This window comes from Mustelus asterias, chromosome 5 (assembly GCF_964213995.1).
Source record: "Mustelus asterias chromosome 5, sMusAst1.hap1.1, whole genome shotgun sequence".
In the NCBI taxonomy this organism is placed as follows: domain Eukaryota; kingdom Metazoa; phylum Chordata; class Chondrichthyes; order Carcharhiniformes; family Triakidae; genus Mustelus; species Mustelus asterias.
The window spans coordinates 137,231,700-137,248,684 of record NC_135805.1 but is presented as its reverse complement, the minus strand read 5'-3'; the positions used below and the strand labels follow the sequence as shown (position 1 = coordinate 137,248,684).

The window sequence follows — 16,985 nt, the reverse complement described above, 5'->3', positions numbered from 1 at the left end:
ATTAACCTTTTAGTCCCGGCTGCGACCTATTGTGTTCACCACAGCCTTGTGGTTATTGTTTATTTTCATTTTGTGCAATAAAAGCATGGTTCCTTCATAGCCAACTCCTGGAGTTATTATACTACCCAACAATGACAACTATCTGACAATATGCAAAATTGCCCAGGTATGTCCTGTCCACAAAATGCAGGACAAATAAAATCTGGCCAATTACTGTCCCCATAGTCTACTGTTGATCACCAGCAAAGTACTGGAAAGTGTCATCGACAGCTCTATAAAGTGGCACTTACACAGTAATAACCTGCTCATTGATGCTCAGTTTGGGTTCTGCCAGGACCGCTTGGCACTTGAGCTCATTACAGCTTGGATCCAAACATGGACAAAATAGCTGAACTGAGAGTAACTGCCCTTGACATTAAGGCAGCATGAAAGATCCCTAGCAAAACTGAAGTTAATGAGAATCAGGGGGAAACCTCTTCACTGGTGAAAGTCTTACCTAGCATAATCAAGATGGTTGTGGTTATTGGAGGTTAATCATTTCAATCCTGAGACACTGTTGAAAGAGTCCTTAAGAGTAGTGTCCTAGGCTCACTCATCTTCATCAATGACCTTCCCTCCAGCATAAGGTCAGATGTGGGAATGTTCATTGATGATTGCACAATATTCAGTACCATACACATCTCCTCAGATACTAACACAAAAACAGAAAATGCTGGAAAATCTCAGCAGCTCTGACAGCATCTGTGGAGAAAGAATAGAGCTATTTATTTTTACATTTTAGCAGATCACCGTGATGAGTGGGAGGGGCACTCGGTACTCAGAATTCTGTTTCTCAATCTCTATATGTAATAATATGTCAGTCCATTTTGTTTAATTGCACAAATAGTCACTGATGCCTTTGGATTGCTTTCATTTTATTTTCACTGTTCTTGAGTAAAGTACAGAGGCTCACTAATTCTCTCTCCAAACACCTCCTTTTATCTCGATGTTTGGAATATTTTCTCTTGGTCCCTGTTATTTCCTCTTTATTTCACCTTAGTGTCATGGTTTCTGTCTTTCAAGAGTCAGAAGGTTGTGGATTCAAGCCCCAGTCCAGGAAGCAAGCACATATGCAGCAGTGGAAGGGTACTCAGAGATATCACCTTTCAGACCATGGCTGGATTTAATGCAATCTGTCTCAAAGGGAACCATTGTGGCCGGATCCACCAGTGGGGACAAAAGATCCCCAGAATCCCGGAGGTTGGAAGGGCTAACACCGAATTCTTGGTTGCCAGCAGTGGGATGCCAATTTGGTTCATTAATGAGCCAATTGACACCCATTCTCTCTAAATCCACTGCTATTCAGTGGTGGCTCAGGGATTAAATGGGAGCCAATTGGCTTTTCTGTGCCTCCTGAAGGCTATCCAGCAAACTTTGCCAGTCGCCTGCCAAGGAGGGGGCCCCTCTTTATAAGGCACTCAGTGCCTGATTGAGGGACTCGTCTTTGGGAAGTGGAGGAACCCTAAAAGTCGCCCTCCTGTCCTTGCCTCTGACCCCCTCTCCCACAACCCCCTCCTTGCAATCATCACCCTGCCCTCACTCACCTTTGGCCTGGGGTCTCTCTACAATCCTGGGCCTCTGGTGAGTGCACAGCTGGCAGTTGCCACTGCTCCTGACTGCTCTTAGGGGTGGGATGTCTGATACCAGAGTCCTGAATCCCCTGCCAGGTCAGTTGATGGCCACTTACCCCATGGAGCTGGTGGGGTTCCCTGCCGGCTGACTGACTGCTGGGTGTGACGCCTGTCAGGCTGACTATATCCAGCTGCATATTTTAAACCTAGTCTATCTGCTGTTCCAATGATTCAAGTGGATGCAGCTGATCCAATGGGATTAATCAAAGAAGAGAAGGAACTTCCCCAGCACCCTGGCCAACAATTTTTCCTCAGAAACAGATTTATAAACAGATTTTAAACAGATTTATCTTGGCCTTCATTTTATTTACTGTTTGCGGAACTTTATTGCGCATAAGTTGGCTGCTGCATTTGTCTCCATAACACTTCACTGTATGGAAACACTTTGAGATGGATGACCTGAGGCAATGATAGAATGCTAGATGGGGAGTATATGTAAACATGTTCCTTCTATTTTTATTTCTTGGATGAGTGTAAGAGAGATCTCTCCCACCTACTTACTACCTACCTACTTATGTTAGAATAATCAAGTTAAAATATTCAAATTAAGACAAATATTAAAAGACTGGACAGAAAACTTTGCGAAGAGCATGTTCATTTCGTGTAATAACTTTTCTAACAGTAACATCTAGCTTTCTACTTGTAAATCATTTAATTCTGTAATTCACATTTAGTAACATATAACACGTGACTGTGGGTGGCTCCTGTCATTTTGGAGGACATCCCTAATTCCAAAAGGGTATAGACTGACGTATAATCATAATTCATTTGCACAGTGATTGTATAACTTTATTTGAAGAACAGTTGAAATTGACTGGCCAACTCACATCACAATAATATTACGGTATCAGAGAAGATTCAAGTTCAGTGGCCGGGATTCTCCCAGAAAAATTCTAAGTCTCCAACTTGTGGGAAAATGGGAGCAAATCCTGTTTTTTTAACATGATTTCCAGAATGAATCTCTGACACTCTGTGCATCACAGAATGCCTTAGTGGGGTTCCCTCTGAAAATCTGTGGGTGGGGCCTATTCCCACCCGAGAGGCTGGCAGCATAGCACTGAGAGGGCGACTGTGCATATGCCAATCTGTTAGTGAGGAAATCGGCGTATGGGCAGTGGCCCGCATTGCAGGCCTCCAGATCGCTGGCCAGTCCTGCAATGCTGACCCATCACTAGCCTTCCGACTCCCCCAACCCCTGATCGCTGGACTTCCGGACCTCCCCAGGTCAGCCCTGACATCCCCTCCCCAACCCCTTACTAGGCCAGCCCCAATCTCCTGATCCCCTCCCAACCCCACCACCGGCAGCCCAACCCCCCGGCACCTCTTCCCTCCTTCTGCCTGCAATCCCAAGTGCAGGGTGGCAGCAGATTCCCCCCACTCCTGCCAATCACCCCCAATAGGCCCTGCCCTCTCTAGCCTGACAGTGCCAAGATGCCCCTTGGGCAGTGCCAGGGTGCCAGGCTGGCACTGCCAGGCTAGTGAGCCCGGAGACTTCAGTTTAGCCCAAAACTCCTCTTCCTCTCTAACTTGCTTTTCTCCTTTAAGAAAATAATGTTTAGTTCATTTAAGACAGGGATGAGGAGGATTTCTTCTAATAGGGTTGTGAGTCTTTGGAACGCTCTTCCTCATAAGGCAATGGAAACAAAGTCTTTGAATATTTTTGAGGTAGATGGATTCTTGATTAGGCAGGAATCTGGGGTTGGGATAACAATTAGATCAGCCACGATTCTACTGAGTGGAGGAGCAGATTCGTAGAGCTAAGTGGTCTCCTCCTGCTCCTTGTTCGTCTGTACTCCTTCAAACCTCTCTCCTTGATCAAGCTTTTGGTTTTCTATACTAATACTTCCTCATGTGGCTCAGGTGTCATATTTTGCTTTATATTGCCTCTGTGAAATGTCTTGGGATGATTTATTACATTAAAAGTGCTATATGGTTCATTACATAGAATACAAAGAGAAAGAGTAATGTTCTTGATTTAAATATAGGTATCTCACGGTACAATTTCAGTCCACATGTGTATTGTGTATTTATCTAAAGAGTGGAAGAGAGCAGAATTTCAAAACACACACATTGGGTGGGATTTTCCACCACCCCTGCTGCATTTTCCGCAGAGGCGACCCGCCATTGGAAATTCCAGCCATTAACTTGTTTCTGCATTTATTTAGTTGACACCATAGAAATATCTACCAAATTAGTTGAACTATTCGTTCAGGGAAGCATTAATTAATTGGACAGAAAGAAATAATGTGCATTTATTAAGTCCTTTTCACAACTTCAGGGTATCCCAAAACACATTGGTTCTTTTGAGATGTGGGTGGGACCTTCTGCCCATGTTTCATGGTGGCAGGGGCAGCCCGCCATTAGCTGGTGGCAGGATCTTCTGGCCCCGCCATTGTCAAAGGGCTTTCTCGTTGAATACACCCCTCGCCGCAATGAAGCCTGTGGCGGGGTGCGCCATCAGTGGGACCGGAAGATCCTGCCGGAAAGTTATGGCCACAGTTACTGCATATGCACTGGTAAACCTACACACAGCAAGGCCCCATAAATAGCAGAGAGATAAATAATGAAATCATCTGTTTTAAAGTTTTAGTTGAATGATAAATGTTGACTTGGACTCTAGAGATTCTGCTTTGAAAAAGAGCTTGGAATCTTTTATGCCTACCCAACAAGAGTAGATGGGGCTTGAGTTTAATGCCTCATTTGAAAGATGCACCATTATTTCAGTACTGAAAAATTGGCTGAGATTGTGTGCACAGTTTTCTGGAGTGAGGTTTGAATCCATGATCTCCCAACTCAGAGTCAAGTGTGCTTCCCACTGAGCCAAAGATTCATCTTCACCAAAGATTGACTTAATTTTTATTTGTGTGAAGAATATATTATACCATTGTTTAATCCTTCATCAAAGTGCCTTTCTCAATATGTAGATTATTGATTATTGACTAACTCTGAGCTTTGTTATTGCATGAAGCAAATTTTAATTCCTGTAATGTTATTCTTCTTCTACCCATTCAAGATCCAAAGTAAACTTTCACCCACCATCAATCATTGAATAGCTCAGTCTAGAATGCACCATCCTGCACCAAAACAGCTCAGTAGCAGGCACTGTGTTTGTTCAATGATTGATCATGTTCCACAACGGTCATTTTTGTTCATCTACATTTGACTCCAGCACAGGGGCTATGTTTGAGATTTCCATTTCCTGTGAGGGAAGGCATGCAAGAGGGGGCAAGGTGGCATTTTGCCGCTGTCACCTTGCATCCTCTGACCCCTGCCTGTCACCATGCAATTTGCTTTTTAAAATTATATTTATTTTTTATTACTACCATAGTCTTACACTTAACAATCTTTGTCGGAGGAAACTGATGGCAAAGGGTAAAGCTAACAAAAAAAGAGAGAATTTGTAAGCAAGCTCACTGTGCGCATCACAAACATTCTACAAAGGCCGTGCTGATGAACCACGTCAAAGCAAATAAGCTATGAGGAAAGATTAAAGAGACTTACGCTTCACACTCTAGAAAGAAAAGGTTAAAGTGAATGCCTCACTAAAGTATATAAAATATAAATTACAATAGATAAGGTAACCAGATTATTACTGCGATGCATGCCAAGAAAGAAGAACTAGAGGACTTAAAAAATAAGTTAAGTAAAAACAAATCATAGAATCCCTACATTACAGAAGAAGGCCATTTGGCCCATCAAGTCTGCACCAACTACAATCCCACCCAGGCCCTATCCCCGTAACCCCACATATTTACCCTGCTAGTCCCCCTGACACTAAGGGGCAATTTAGCACGGCCAATCAACCTAACCCACACATCTTTGGAGTGTGGGAGGAAACCAGAACACCCAGAGAAACCAATGCAGACACGAGGAGAATGTGCAAATTCCACACAGCCAGTCATCCGAGGCCAGAATTGAACACAGTTCCCTGGGGCCACGAGGCTGCAGTGCTAACCACTGTGCCAGGGTGCTGCCCTGATCTAAAGAAAACATGAGTTAAGATCACATTTGTTTGAATGATAAATGGAACAGTCTTCTGAACAGGTTAATACATACTGCAGGCTAAGAAATTAGGGTTTTCAAAGTAAAATTAGGAGGAGAGAGTTAATGTAGTAGGGGAATGAAAGGAAAAAGTAACTATTTTGTTTAGTTTTACCTTGGCAGTCATTGTAAACTCGCTAACTGAAAATCAGGTCCTCGGCCTAGCTTAGTACAAATGTTGTGCATTATTTTTGCCTTCAATATAGCAGGCTTAAGGGAAAAGCCAATCATATTAAAACAAAACCATTTAGGTAACCAAACAAGTACAAGGAGTTTGGCCTGAACTGGATTTGGAATGGCTTGATACCGTTGTTTGGCTTCCAAGTACCTTGAATATATTTATTACGAAAAGCCAGTGGAAATCTCTGCTGTGCAGAACTTGCATAATCAGGGAGGGGACTGGGAGGCTGAATGTTTCCTTACCCTTGTCCTCGGATTTAGTGAACACTCACTATGCTTAAATGCATGAAGTTAAGCCAACCTTCTGCTTTTAGAAGCTTGGATTCCCCCTGCTATCTGCCAACCCAAACAAGAAAGTAATCCAGTTAAAGAGCTGCCAATAAAAAAAATATATTTCTAATAGTCACTTGTACTACAGAACTTGAGTATTGAAAAAATATATTTTGTTGAAGCTTTTATCTATCTCGAATCAGGACGATTACAAGAATACCAATGTTAGGGAAACAACAACTTTCTCCTATATGACAAGTGGGTGTTGATTGGTTAGCAAGTGGACTCTGATTGGATGAGGGTTGCCATGGAGAATGCACCAGTTGATGGTGATGAACAGTTAACTGCCATGTATTGTTTGAAATTTAAACCAGGCAGCTTGACTCTGGTCAAGGCATTGCCCTGTGGAATGATCCAGCAAATGGCTATCACTCACTTTGTTTCGCTGAAACAGGTGCACTGTGTGTACCTGTTCTTTCTGTCTGCAAAGAACAGGGCCCTGTGTCTTAATATACGTAGCTTCCAGGACACACTATGAGCCTGACTGACAATCTGAGGTTTGGTTGTCAGCGTACTTTTTAAGCACACGAAAGATTATTTAGCAAATATCGTCTAATCACAGAATCATATCTAATGTTGGACTTTTTGGGGCGATTTTACTATCGCGTTGTGCCCATTTTCGGGTGCGACGTGGTGGCAAAATGGACCATAATGGGCTGAGTGCGATTGGTGCTGGTTTTCGTGACCGGGGCCATTTTACAAGAGCCAATATCCGGCGCAGACAGCCTCACCGGAAGCGGGCTAATACATAGGTTAATATATTTAAATCTATTAAAATGGCAATTTGCATCTGCTTACTGAGCCTGGTGTTCAATCGTCCGGGCTCGGGCCCCTTTATGATTGCTCCAGGAAAGGTTCGCGCAGGCGAGGAGTAGACATGCTCCCCATGAATGTGGAACAGTCGACATGGCCTCGCCGGTGGAACCTGAGGCCGTTGAGGCCCCCCCAAGGAGACCGAGGGCAAAGGGGGATGCCCCTTGGGCAGTGCCAGACTGGCTCTGCCACCCTGGCACCTGGGCAATGCCAGGCTGGCATTTGTGCAATACCCACTGGGCAGTACCAGGGGTGGGGCTAATGGGGGGCAAGGCAAGTGGGGGAGGAGTGCCCACTGCCACTCTGCAGGGGTTGGTTGAGGGAGGGAGGGGAATGGAGAGGGGGCCCACTGCCACTCTGCAGTGATCAGTGGGGAGAGGGCGGTTAGTTCTTAATCAGTGGGGGCAGGGCGGCGGGTCCACGATTAATGGGGGAAGGGTTCCGCGATCAGTCTGGGCGGCAGGTGGGGTCAGTGGGGGCTTGATCTTGGGCAATTGCAGGGGAAGGGAGCTACTTCAAGTCGCCTGCAGTGGCAGGGGCCTTACAACTCTTTCTTTTCTGTCAGACCCCTGCTACTGCTAATGCACATGTGTAGCATCAAAGACTGCACATGCGCACTACCTCCCTCTGCAGTCTTTCAGGTGTATTAAGCCCCGCCTTCCAGCTTCTGCAGCTCAAATCTGGCACGCTCAAAATTTTGCAGGCAGAGTGCATATTGGGGGTGGGGGGGGGGGGGGGGGGGGGGGGGGGGGGGGAGAGCTAAAAATGGGCCTAAAAGTCACATCTGAAACTCTCTCAGTTTCAAGTCCACCCAGCACTTAGAATAAAAATTGTAAAATCGTTCCCTTTATGTTTTGCAAACACTGGCTGGTTGGTTACGGTGTGTACTTTTGTCTGTTTGAACAGTGGGAGGGACATGCTATTTGATAAGATCCACCAGTCTTTTGGATATACATTCGTAACATCATGCTGGCACTGAAAATCATATACCATATTACTCATTTGTGCTTTAGGCAGTACGTCTTTTGGCTTGATGGCTTTGACAAAATGAGTGGAATTCTCCTGTGACGAAGTCCTGTGGTGGGGCAGGAATGTGGAGTGTTTCCCGCTGCAGAGTTTGGCAGAAAAACACGCCAACTCTTCTGGTCCCGACCTCATTAATTATGCACCCAGACGTTTTGTGCTGTATTCCACGGCAGTGCAGGCTTGATGGCGTATAGTCTGCTATCTGGGTGCCATATTGAAAAGGTGTGCCTCTTGAAAATGAAGATGGATCTCCAAAAGCATTCTGAGGCTAGAAGATGGACTCTCTTCAGGACACTAAAACTGGAAGGTTTACCTTCAGATGCACCCTCCACCTACTGCTGTTACACTCGATAAGTGGTGGAAGAATCACTTCACATTAGTCTTTAGGTTCAAGCTATTTTTACTGTTAGCCTCTTCCTCAGAGTTGCTGGCCCATAAGAAGCTCAACTCAGCAAAGTGTTGCAGTTTTTCTACTTACAGCACATGTCACAAGTTTTACTGGCAATTCTCTTAACAGGATAATGACCACACTCTAAGTAGTACATTGACAGATTCCCCTCTCTTCTTTTTAAATCAAAACTTGGGAAGAAAAAATAAAATTTGAAAAAAACATTCTTTTAAATGTAACCAGAAATAAATGATCTCACATTTTCACATCTATGAATCCTGTAACTCCTTTACAAATATACATAAGTCATTATTAAAAACAAAAATTATTTTTCATTTCATCAGTATAACACAAGAAGCCCCTTTTAAAATACATTTATGGTAATTTCTTAGACCGAGGCATTTCTTTTTGTAAAACAGTCCAACAGTTGGTGACTTGTGTCAACCCATTGTATTTTGGAGAGTTCTCCTCTCTCTCTGATGTTTATTTTATGCCAGTTAGGTCTATTCTTAGCTTTTGTTACATTTGTTGTTGAAAGAATATTGTCCCAAAGAGACCAGTTATCTACTGACATCCTGTGGGTAATCTTTTCCCCACATTCCTCCTTCATCAAAAATTTCTGACAACATACTGGACAAGTAAACCCCTATATCCAGTGCTTCTACCTGTTTTCCACCCAGAGGAAACACACGCAGACATGGGGAGAATGTGCAGACTCTGCACAGACAGTGACCCAAGCTGGGAATTGAACTAGGATCCCTGGCGCTGTGAGGCAGCAGTGCTGACCACTGTGCCACCGTAGACAGTTTCAAAAAATCTTCTTTTTGGAACTTTTCACTCTGTAAAAATGCAGCCTTTATATCAATCGATTTAAACTCCCAGGAATATGATGCCTAATAGCCGAGGAGATCCTCAAACTTATTTCTCTGCGGTAGGCGAGTCCACCCTGATATCCTGATCCCCTAATCTCTCTTCAAAACCTCGGGCTACTAATCTCACTTTGGCCTTGTACATGCTGTCTGGGAATACCTTTTCTGCATAGACCCAGCTGATGTCTCCCGTCATCTGCTCCTCATAACTACTCAGTGTGTGTGTATGTGAAACAGTTGTGGTGGAAGAAACACTTTACACTAGTCTTTCAAGCTATTTTACTGTAAGCTTCTTCTTCTGAGCTGCTGGCCTACAAGGAACTCAACCCAGCAAAGTATTAGTTTTTCTATTTATAGCACGATCAATGTCACAGGCTTAACTGGCAATTCTCTTAATTAGGTAATTGTCACACAATGATCAGTAATACCAGAGCAGTACAGTGGTTAGCACTGCTGCCTCACAGCACCAGGGACCTGGGTTCAATTCCCAGCTTGAGTCACTGTCTGTGTGGAGTCTGCAAGTTCTCCCTGTGTCTGCGAGGGTTTCCTCCGGGTGCTCCGGTTTCATCCCACAGTCTGAAAAATGTGCTGGTTTGCTGCATTGGCCATTCGAAATTCTCCCTCAGTGTACCCGAACAGGCACCGGGGTGTGGCGACCAGGTGATTTTCACAGTAATTTTATTGCGGTGTAAGCCTACTTGTGACACTAACAAATAAACTTTAAACACTGACAACTGCTGTGGTGTTCCAGGATCCAGGTCTGCCGGTAACCTCCAGCCTGAACTCTGGAGGCATCCCCTCATCTGCACACCATGTTTTTTCCAAAGAGTATGTTTTCCTGTTGGCGCTGTGGACAATTGGGTGTGAGTGGTTGGGTTTCCATCTGCATTCCATTTGTGGGATGCAAATGAGTTTCATACTAGCCTCCAGCCAGTTTCCCGATCCACCCTGGTGGGCACTATTGGAAGATCCATGGGAAATTCATATTGGCATTAAAAATGATTTTGCGGTCTCCTGCTGAGTTCTCCCTGCCCGCCATTGTTGAGGGCATGAGAGAACTTCGCCCAATGGGGGAGACTTTTCAGTCCATTTTCATCAGGCAGAATTGGCGATGAGTGCAGAAGATCCCTTGGGAGGACTACACTGATGTAAAGGTGAGACGCGATTGTCTCTGCCATACTGGGAATCCCATTGTTCAATGTCAGGAAGCGCATACAATAAATTTACATCTAATTATCAGACCTCTATGCCTGACAATCCTCCTGTTACATAATCCATTCACGAGGTTGTGAGGGCACCCTGATGTGAATTGCAACAGGTCTCCCAAGGTGTGCCCCCGGCAAGCAGAACCCTCCAGAGGAGCTCAGCTGAGTGCATCGCTCAGGGGGAGAGGGTCATGCCAGAGCACTGCACCCTGGCACTTCCCAGTCTTTGGGGAATATGTGCAGAGGAGGGTATTGGGGGTGGTGTTAAAGGGGTAAGGGGCTTCGGTTTTTTTTGCCTCGGGGCACCCTTTAAAAAAGGGCCAATTTTACATTGTGGAACCTGCCCCTTTCGTTTCTTCCACGATCGGCTGACCAATATGGTGGAGAAAGCCGGGGTTGGGGAAGGCAGCTTCAACACAATTCTTTCCAGCCCACTGCTGAAAAATTTCACCCCATGTCATTTTTCAGCAACATTCTTTACTGGTAGTCCCATAAGACGGAAGCACTGTTGGCTGTTTTTTCTACCTTCCTTGATGTGATGGTTACCCAAGTTATATCGTGAGTGCCTGTCAACAACATGTACCTGGCTATGGGTGCAGTAGTATATAGACCAGGTCATTGTCAATCCTAATATTACAGCATTACAGCATAGAAATTAAATAAAAGAAGCCTTGGTAGAATCTCTCTGGACTGAGCTGAGGAATAATTTGCCCTCTTTGCTGTGGTCTTTTCGCGGGCAAATTCCATCATCACCCAACCCCCCCGGCCTCCAGTTGAAATGTACAACCAGTTATTGTACAGCACAGCTAAAAACTCGCCACATCTGTGATTTCCATTCTATAATGCCAGAAGAGATACCCTTAAGATGACTTGTGTTTTGGATATGAAGGTGCGAGTTAAATGTATCTTGCAATTCCCAGCCTGAAATTATGTGCTTCATGCACCTGTGCAGAGCTAGCTTAACTAGTTTAAAAATTAAGGCTCTTCCATTTAAGACTAAGCTGAGGAGAATTTTCGTCGTTAGTCTGTGAAATTCTCTTCTCCAGGAAGCAGTTGGGGCAGTGCGGGGAGGGTGTTATTGAATATATTCAACGCCGAATTAGACAGATTGATCGACAAGGGAGTTAAGGGTTATAGGGAAGACAGGAAAATGCTGTCAGATCACCCCTGATCTTATTGAGTGATGGAACAGGTTAGAGGGCCCAAATGGCATATTCCTACTCCTGACTCTTGTGTTGTGTAATAATAGGTTTTGATTGAAGGCATAACTTGAAGCAATTTCCTCTCCTTTACTGATTTCTTTGAATCTTGATCTTTCTTAGTAAATTCAAACAAGAAAGTCACTTCTAATCAATGAAAAATTAGATTATTTTCCTGCTATAAGAGATTCTACTTTATTCAACTATTTTTGCCAATATTTTGGCGGTCAAATTTTTCAACTGTTGCCATTTTCTTCTTGAATCAGTGGTGATTTAGGTCCTGAAATCCTACGACGAAGTTCAACTCTTCTGTGTGTAACTTTTAATGCATTGATTAATGCAGTCTGCCTGCTTCAAAAGTCTAAAAACTGACACTAAAAATTCTTCAGCTATATTTGAATGAAGGAGAAAGAGATCACCCAATGTTCTGACCAATATGTTTCATCAACCAGCATCTCCGGAAGTTGATAAATTTACCGTTCACCTTTCTGAGTACAAAATAGCTGACACATTCACCTACATAGCAACAGTTATTGTATTTCAAAGTACAGTGGAACCCCGATTTTACGCGCCCTGATTTAGCGTCAATTCGGATATAACGCGATGAATCATTGGACCCTTTTTTTTCCCTTTCATGTAATTGTCAATCACTTTTGTTGCTGTTACTTTCTTATAAACTTAAGTCCTGGTGTTAATGTAACAACACTTCTATTTTCAGAATATTGAAATTATTCACAACTCTCTTTACGTCTGTGTACAGTCTCAGAATACATTATCCGCTCTTTCTCGGAAAGCAGGTTGCAGATGATAGATGGATTTTTTTTTACATGAGCAAATCATGCCGGCATCGTTGGAGTGCGGAAGGCTATAGATTGCAAGTGGAAGCGTGAATATTAATAGACAGTGGGAACAGTCTGCGAATCAGTTGAAAGTTGGAAGCATCATTCGGCTGCATCAGGCAGTAATGTCAATAGGCGCATAATTGATTGAATCGGCACAAGTCAGGACTTTCATGGTCCGCGCTCTATCATGCTGCCTGGACTAATATAGTGGAATCCCAATTCTAGTATGGATTCGATATCCACCATCACGTTGAACCGGCCGCCCTGCTGCAACCGGCTGAATTGGATAGTCAGGTAGTCTCCAGCTCTTCCCGGGATGGAAAGATGTGGCGATCTTTAGGCAGAACCCTAATATGTCAGTGGTGGAAGGGGCATTAGCATTGCCCTGCATGTCAACGCTGGCTGGTAACTAGGGAAGTGAAAATTTATCTCTAAACGGTAGTGGGGCCGCTTTGCTTCTCGCCCTGCTCCTCGGGGACCTAATTTAATGTCACACTGAATAGGGGTGCAACAATTAAAGATTTTCAGGAAAACATTTCAAGATCATTTTCCTTCACAACTGACAGGCAGACCTAGAATGGAAACATTGAACACAAAGACACTGAAATAGTTAGGATGTTAGGTCAACATTGGGTAAGTTTGAACGCTGATTTTCTTGCACCCCGATTTAGTGCGACCCCGCTTTTTTCGCGATAACATTTTATGGACCCCAACCATCGCGTTATAACGGGGCCGCACTGTAATACTTTGTAATGGTCTAAATTATGGGATCAAGGTGGATGGTGATAGTTGAAATTGTATTTTGATAATCAAATCAAAATGAGCAATAATGAACTGGCAGCTCACTCTATGACCAGCTTGAAAATTAGATGACATATGAAACAGTTGATGATTTAGTATTGCCCACTTTGTGCTACAATTGAAGATCAATTTCACATACAGCATCTGAGAAAAGACGCAGTTTAAGATACATATAAACTAAATTTCTAATTAGTATGTCCTAAATGTACTTACAGGTACTCCTGCCATTCCATCCAATCCTGGGAAACCGGCCCTTCCAGGTTCTCCCTAAAATAAAAAGAAACACAAGGATTTTTTAAAAAATTACTGGACTTTTAACAATATAATTTAGACCATTTGTTACTTTGGATTATTTCCTTTTCCCTCACACCCAAGCGGCACGGTCGCAAAGTGGTTAGCATTGCTGCCTCACAGCACCATGGACCTGAGTTCAATTCCAGCCTTGAGTGACTGTTAGAAGATTGCACATTCTGTGTCTGCATGGGTTTCCTCCGGGTGCTCTGGTTTCCTCCCACAGTCCAAAGATGTGCAGGTTAGGTGGATTGACCATGGCAAATTTTCCTCAAGATGTATAGGTTAGGGGAATTAGTGGGGTAAATATGTGGAGTTACAGGGATAGGGCCTGGGTAAGATGCTATGTTGAAGAGTTGGTGAAGACTTGATGGCCGAATGGCCTCCTTCTGCACTGCAGGGATTCTATGAGGAACTTATAGGGTTATTGACAAAAAAAGTGAGAATATTAAACAAATAATGTAAGCTGTATAAGTAGCAAACTATACTCATTGAGACTTTTTACTCCACATCCATTTTCAGATGCCATGTTTGTTAGTAATGTAATTTGTTTTGAGAAAGGTATAATATATCAGTTCTTGGGTGGGAAGCTCTGTTGGAAAATCGATGCAGACCCGATGGGCCAAATGGCCTCCTTCTGTCTGGTAGGGGTTCTATAATATATGTGTGCAAAGATGACTGGCAGGTCAAAAGATTGGAAAAAATATGAAACACATTAAAGAATGACAAAAAGATTTATACAAAACAAAAAACTAGAGAATGAGATAAAACTGGCCAGTAATATAAAAGTGGCCAGTAGGAGTTTCAATATATATTTAAATAAGAAAAGAGTTGCCATAGTGAGCATTTGTCCTTTAGAAAGTGCATCTGGGGGATTGATAATGGAAAGTAGGGCTATGGCAAATGAATTAAACAGGTATTTTGCATTGGTCTTCACTGTAGAAAACACCAGTAACAATCCAGAAATAGCTGTAAATCAGGATTTGGAAGGAAAGGAGAAAGTCAGGAAAATTACAATTCCTAGGGAAGTGGTATTGAGAAAATGGTTGGGTCTGCGGATTGACAAATCCCCGGGTCCAAATGGACTTCACCATAAGTCTTAGAAGAAGTGGCTAATGAGATAGTTGATGCATTGGTTTTAATCTTCCAAAATTCCCCAGATTCAGGGAAGGTTCCATTAAATTGAAAGGTAGCAAATGTAACTCCTTTGTTCAAAAAGAGAGGGGGACATAAAGCAGGACACTGTTAACATCTGTCATAAGGAGAATGTTAGAAGCCATTATCAAAGATGTCGGAGCACTTTGAAAACTTAAAGGCAATCAGACAGAGTCGACATGGTTTTGTGAAAGAGAAATCACGTTTAATCAATTTGTTGAAGTTCTTTGAAGGAATTACATGTGCTGTGGATGAAGGGGAACTGGTAGATGTACTGTACTTAGATTTCCAGAAGGCATTTGATACGGTGCCACATCAAAGATTATTGCACAAAATAAAAGCTCAGGATGTAGGGGGTAACATATTAGCATGGATCCAGAATTGGCTTGCCCAAAGGAGGCAGAGAGTGTGTATAGATTGGTCTTTTTCTAAATGGAGGTCGGTCACCAGTGGTGTGCCCCAGGGATCTGTTCTGGGACCCTTGCTGTTTGTCATTTTCATAAATGACCTGGATGAGGAAGTGGGGGGATGGGTTGGTAAGTTTGCCGATGACACGAAGGTTGGTGGGGTTGTGGATAGTCTGGAGGGATGTCAGAAGTTACAGAGGGACATAGATAGGATGCAAGACTGGGCAGAGAAGTGGCAGATGGACTTCAACCCAGATAAATGCGTAGTGGTCCATTTTGGCAGGTCAAATGGGATGAAGGAATACAATATTAAGGGAAAGACTCTTAGTACTGTAGAGGATCAGAAGGACCTTGGGGTCTGGGGCCATAGGACTCTAAAATCGGCCCCGCAGGTGGAGGAGGTGGTTAAGAAGGCATATGGTGTGCTGGCCTTTATCAATCGAGGGATTGAGTTTAGGAGTCCGGGGATAATGATGCAGCTATATAAGACCCTCGTCAGACCCCACTTGGAGTATTGTGCTCAGATCTAGTCGCCTCATTACAGGAAGGATGTGGAAATGATTGAAAGAGTGCAGAGGAGATTTACAAGGATGTTGCCTGGATTGAGTGGCATGCCTTATGAGGATAGGCTGAGGGAGCTCGGTCTTTTCTCCTTGGAGAGACGTAGGATGAGAGGAGACCTAATAGAGGTATATAAGATGTTGAGAGGCATAGATTGGGTGGATGGACTCTCAGAGACTGTTTCCCAGGGTGGAAATGGCTGCTACGAGAGGACACAGGTTTAAGGTGCTGGGGGGTAGGTACAGGGGAAATGTTAGGGGGAAGTTTTTCACACAGAGGGTGGTGGGCGAGTGGAATCGGCTGCCGTCAGTGATGGTGGAGGCAAACTCAATAGGGACTTTTAAGAGACTCCTGGATGAGTACATGGGACTTAATAGGATGGATGGTTATAGGTAGGCCTAGAAGGTAGGGATATGTTCAGCACAACTTGTGGGGCCGAAGGGCCTGTTTGTGCTGTAGTTTTTCTATGTTTCTATGGATTGAAGATTGGCTAGCTAACAGAAAACAGAGAACTGGCATAAATGAGTCTTTTCCTAATTGGCAAGATGTGGTTAGCACTGCTGCCTCACTGCGCCAGAGACCCAGGTTCAATTCCCAGCTTGGGTCACTGGCTGTGTGGAGTTTGCACATTCTCCCCATGTCTGCATGGGTTTCCTCCGGGTGCTCTAGTTTCCTTCCACAGTCCAAAGATGTGCAGGTTATGTGCATTGACCATGCTACATTTGCCCTTTGTTTCGGGGGATGAGCAGGCTGGGTGAGATTGTTGTTGGTGCAGACTCGATGGGCTGAATGGCCTCCTTCTGCACTGTAGAGACTCTATGATTCTATGGTTAATTAGTGCTGGGGTCTCAACTTTTTATACAAATGCTTTGGATGAAGGGACTGAAGGTATGGTTGCTAAATTTGCTGATGACACATAGGTAGAAAGAGGATGTAAGGGGGCTTCAAAAGGATATAGATAGGTTAAGAGAGTGGGCAAAAATCTGGCAAATGGAGTATATTGTGGGCAAACGTGATATTGTCCATTTCTAATCTAAATAGTGAGAGATTGCAGAGCACTGAGGTGCAGAGGAATCTGGGTGCCCTGGTGCATGAATCACAAAAGGTTGGTATACAGGTACAGTAGGTAATTAGGAAAGCTAACAGAATGCTATTGTTTATTGTTAGGAGAATTGATTACAAGAGTAGGGAGCTTATGCTTCAGTTG

The 16,985-nt window shown here is 43.8% G+C and overlaps 1 protein-coding gene across 1 annotated transcript in view; it reads right to left on the bottom strand.

Annotated features, from left to right (window-relative positions):
• Positions 1–16,985, bottom strand: part of LOC144493806 (uncharacterized) — a 229,650-nt gene that overhangs the window by 91,318 nt on the left and 121,347 nt on the right. The window contains exon 16 of the mRNA XM_078213330.1: positions 13,578–13,631. Coding sequence (XP_078069456.1) covers positions 13,578–13,631 — 54 coding nt within the window. The remainder of the gene's footprint in view (positions 1–13,577; positions 13,632–16,985) is intronic.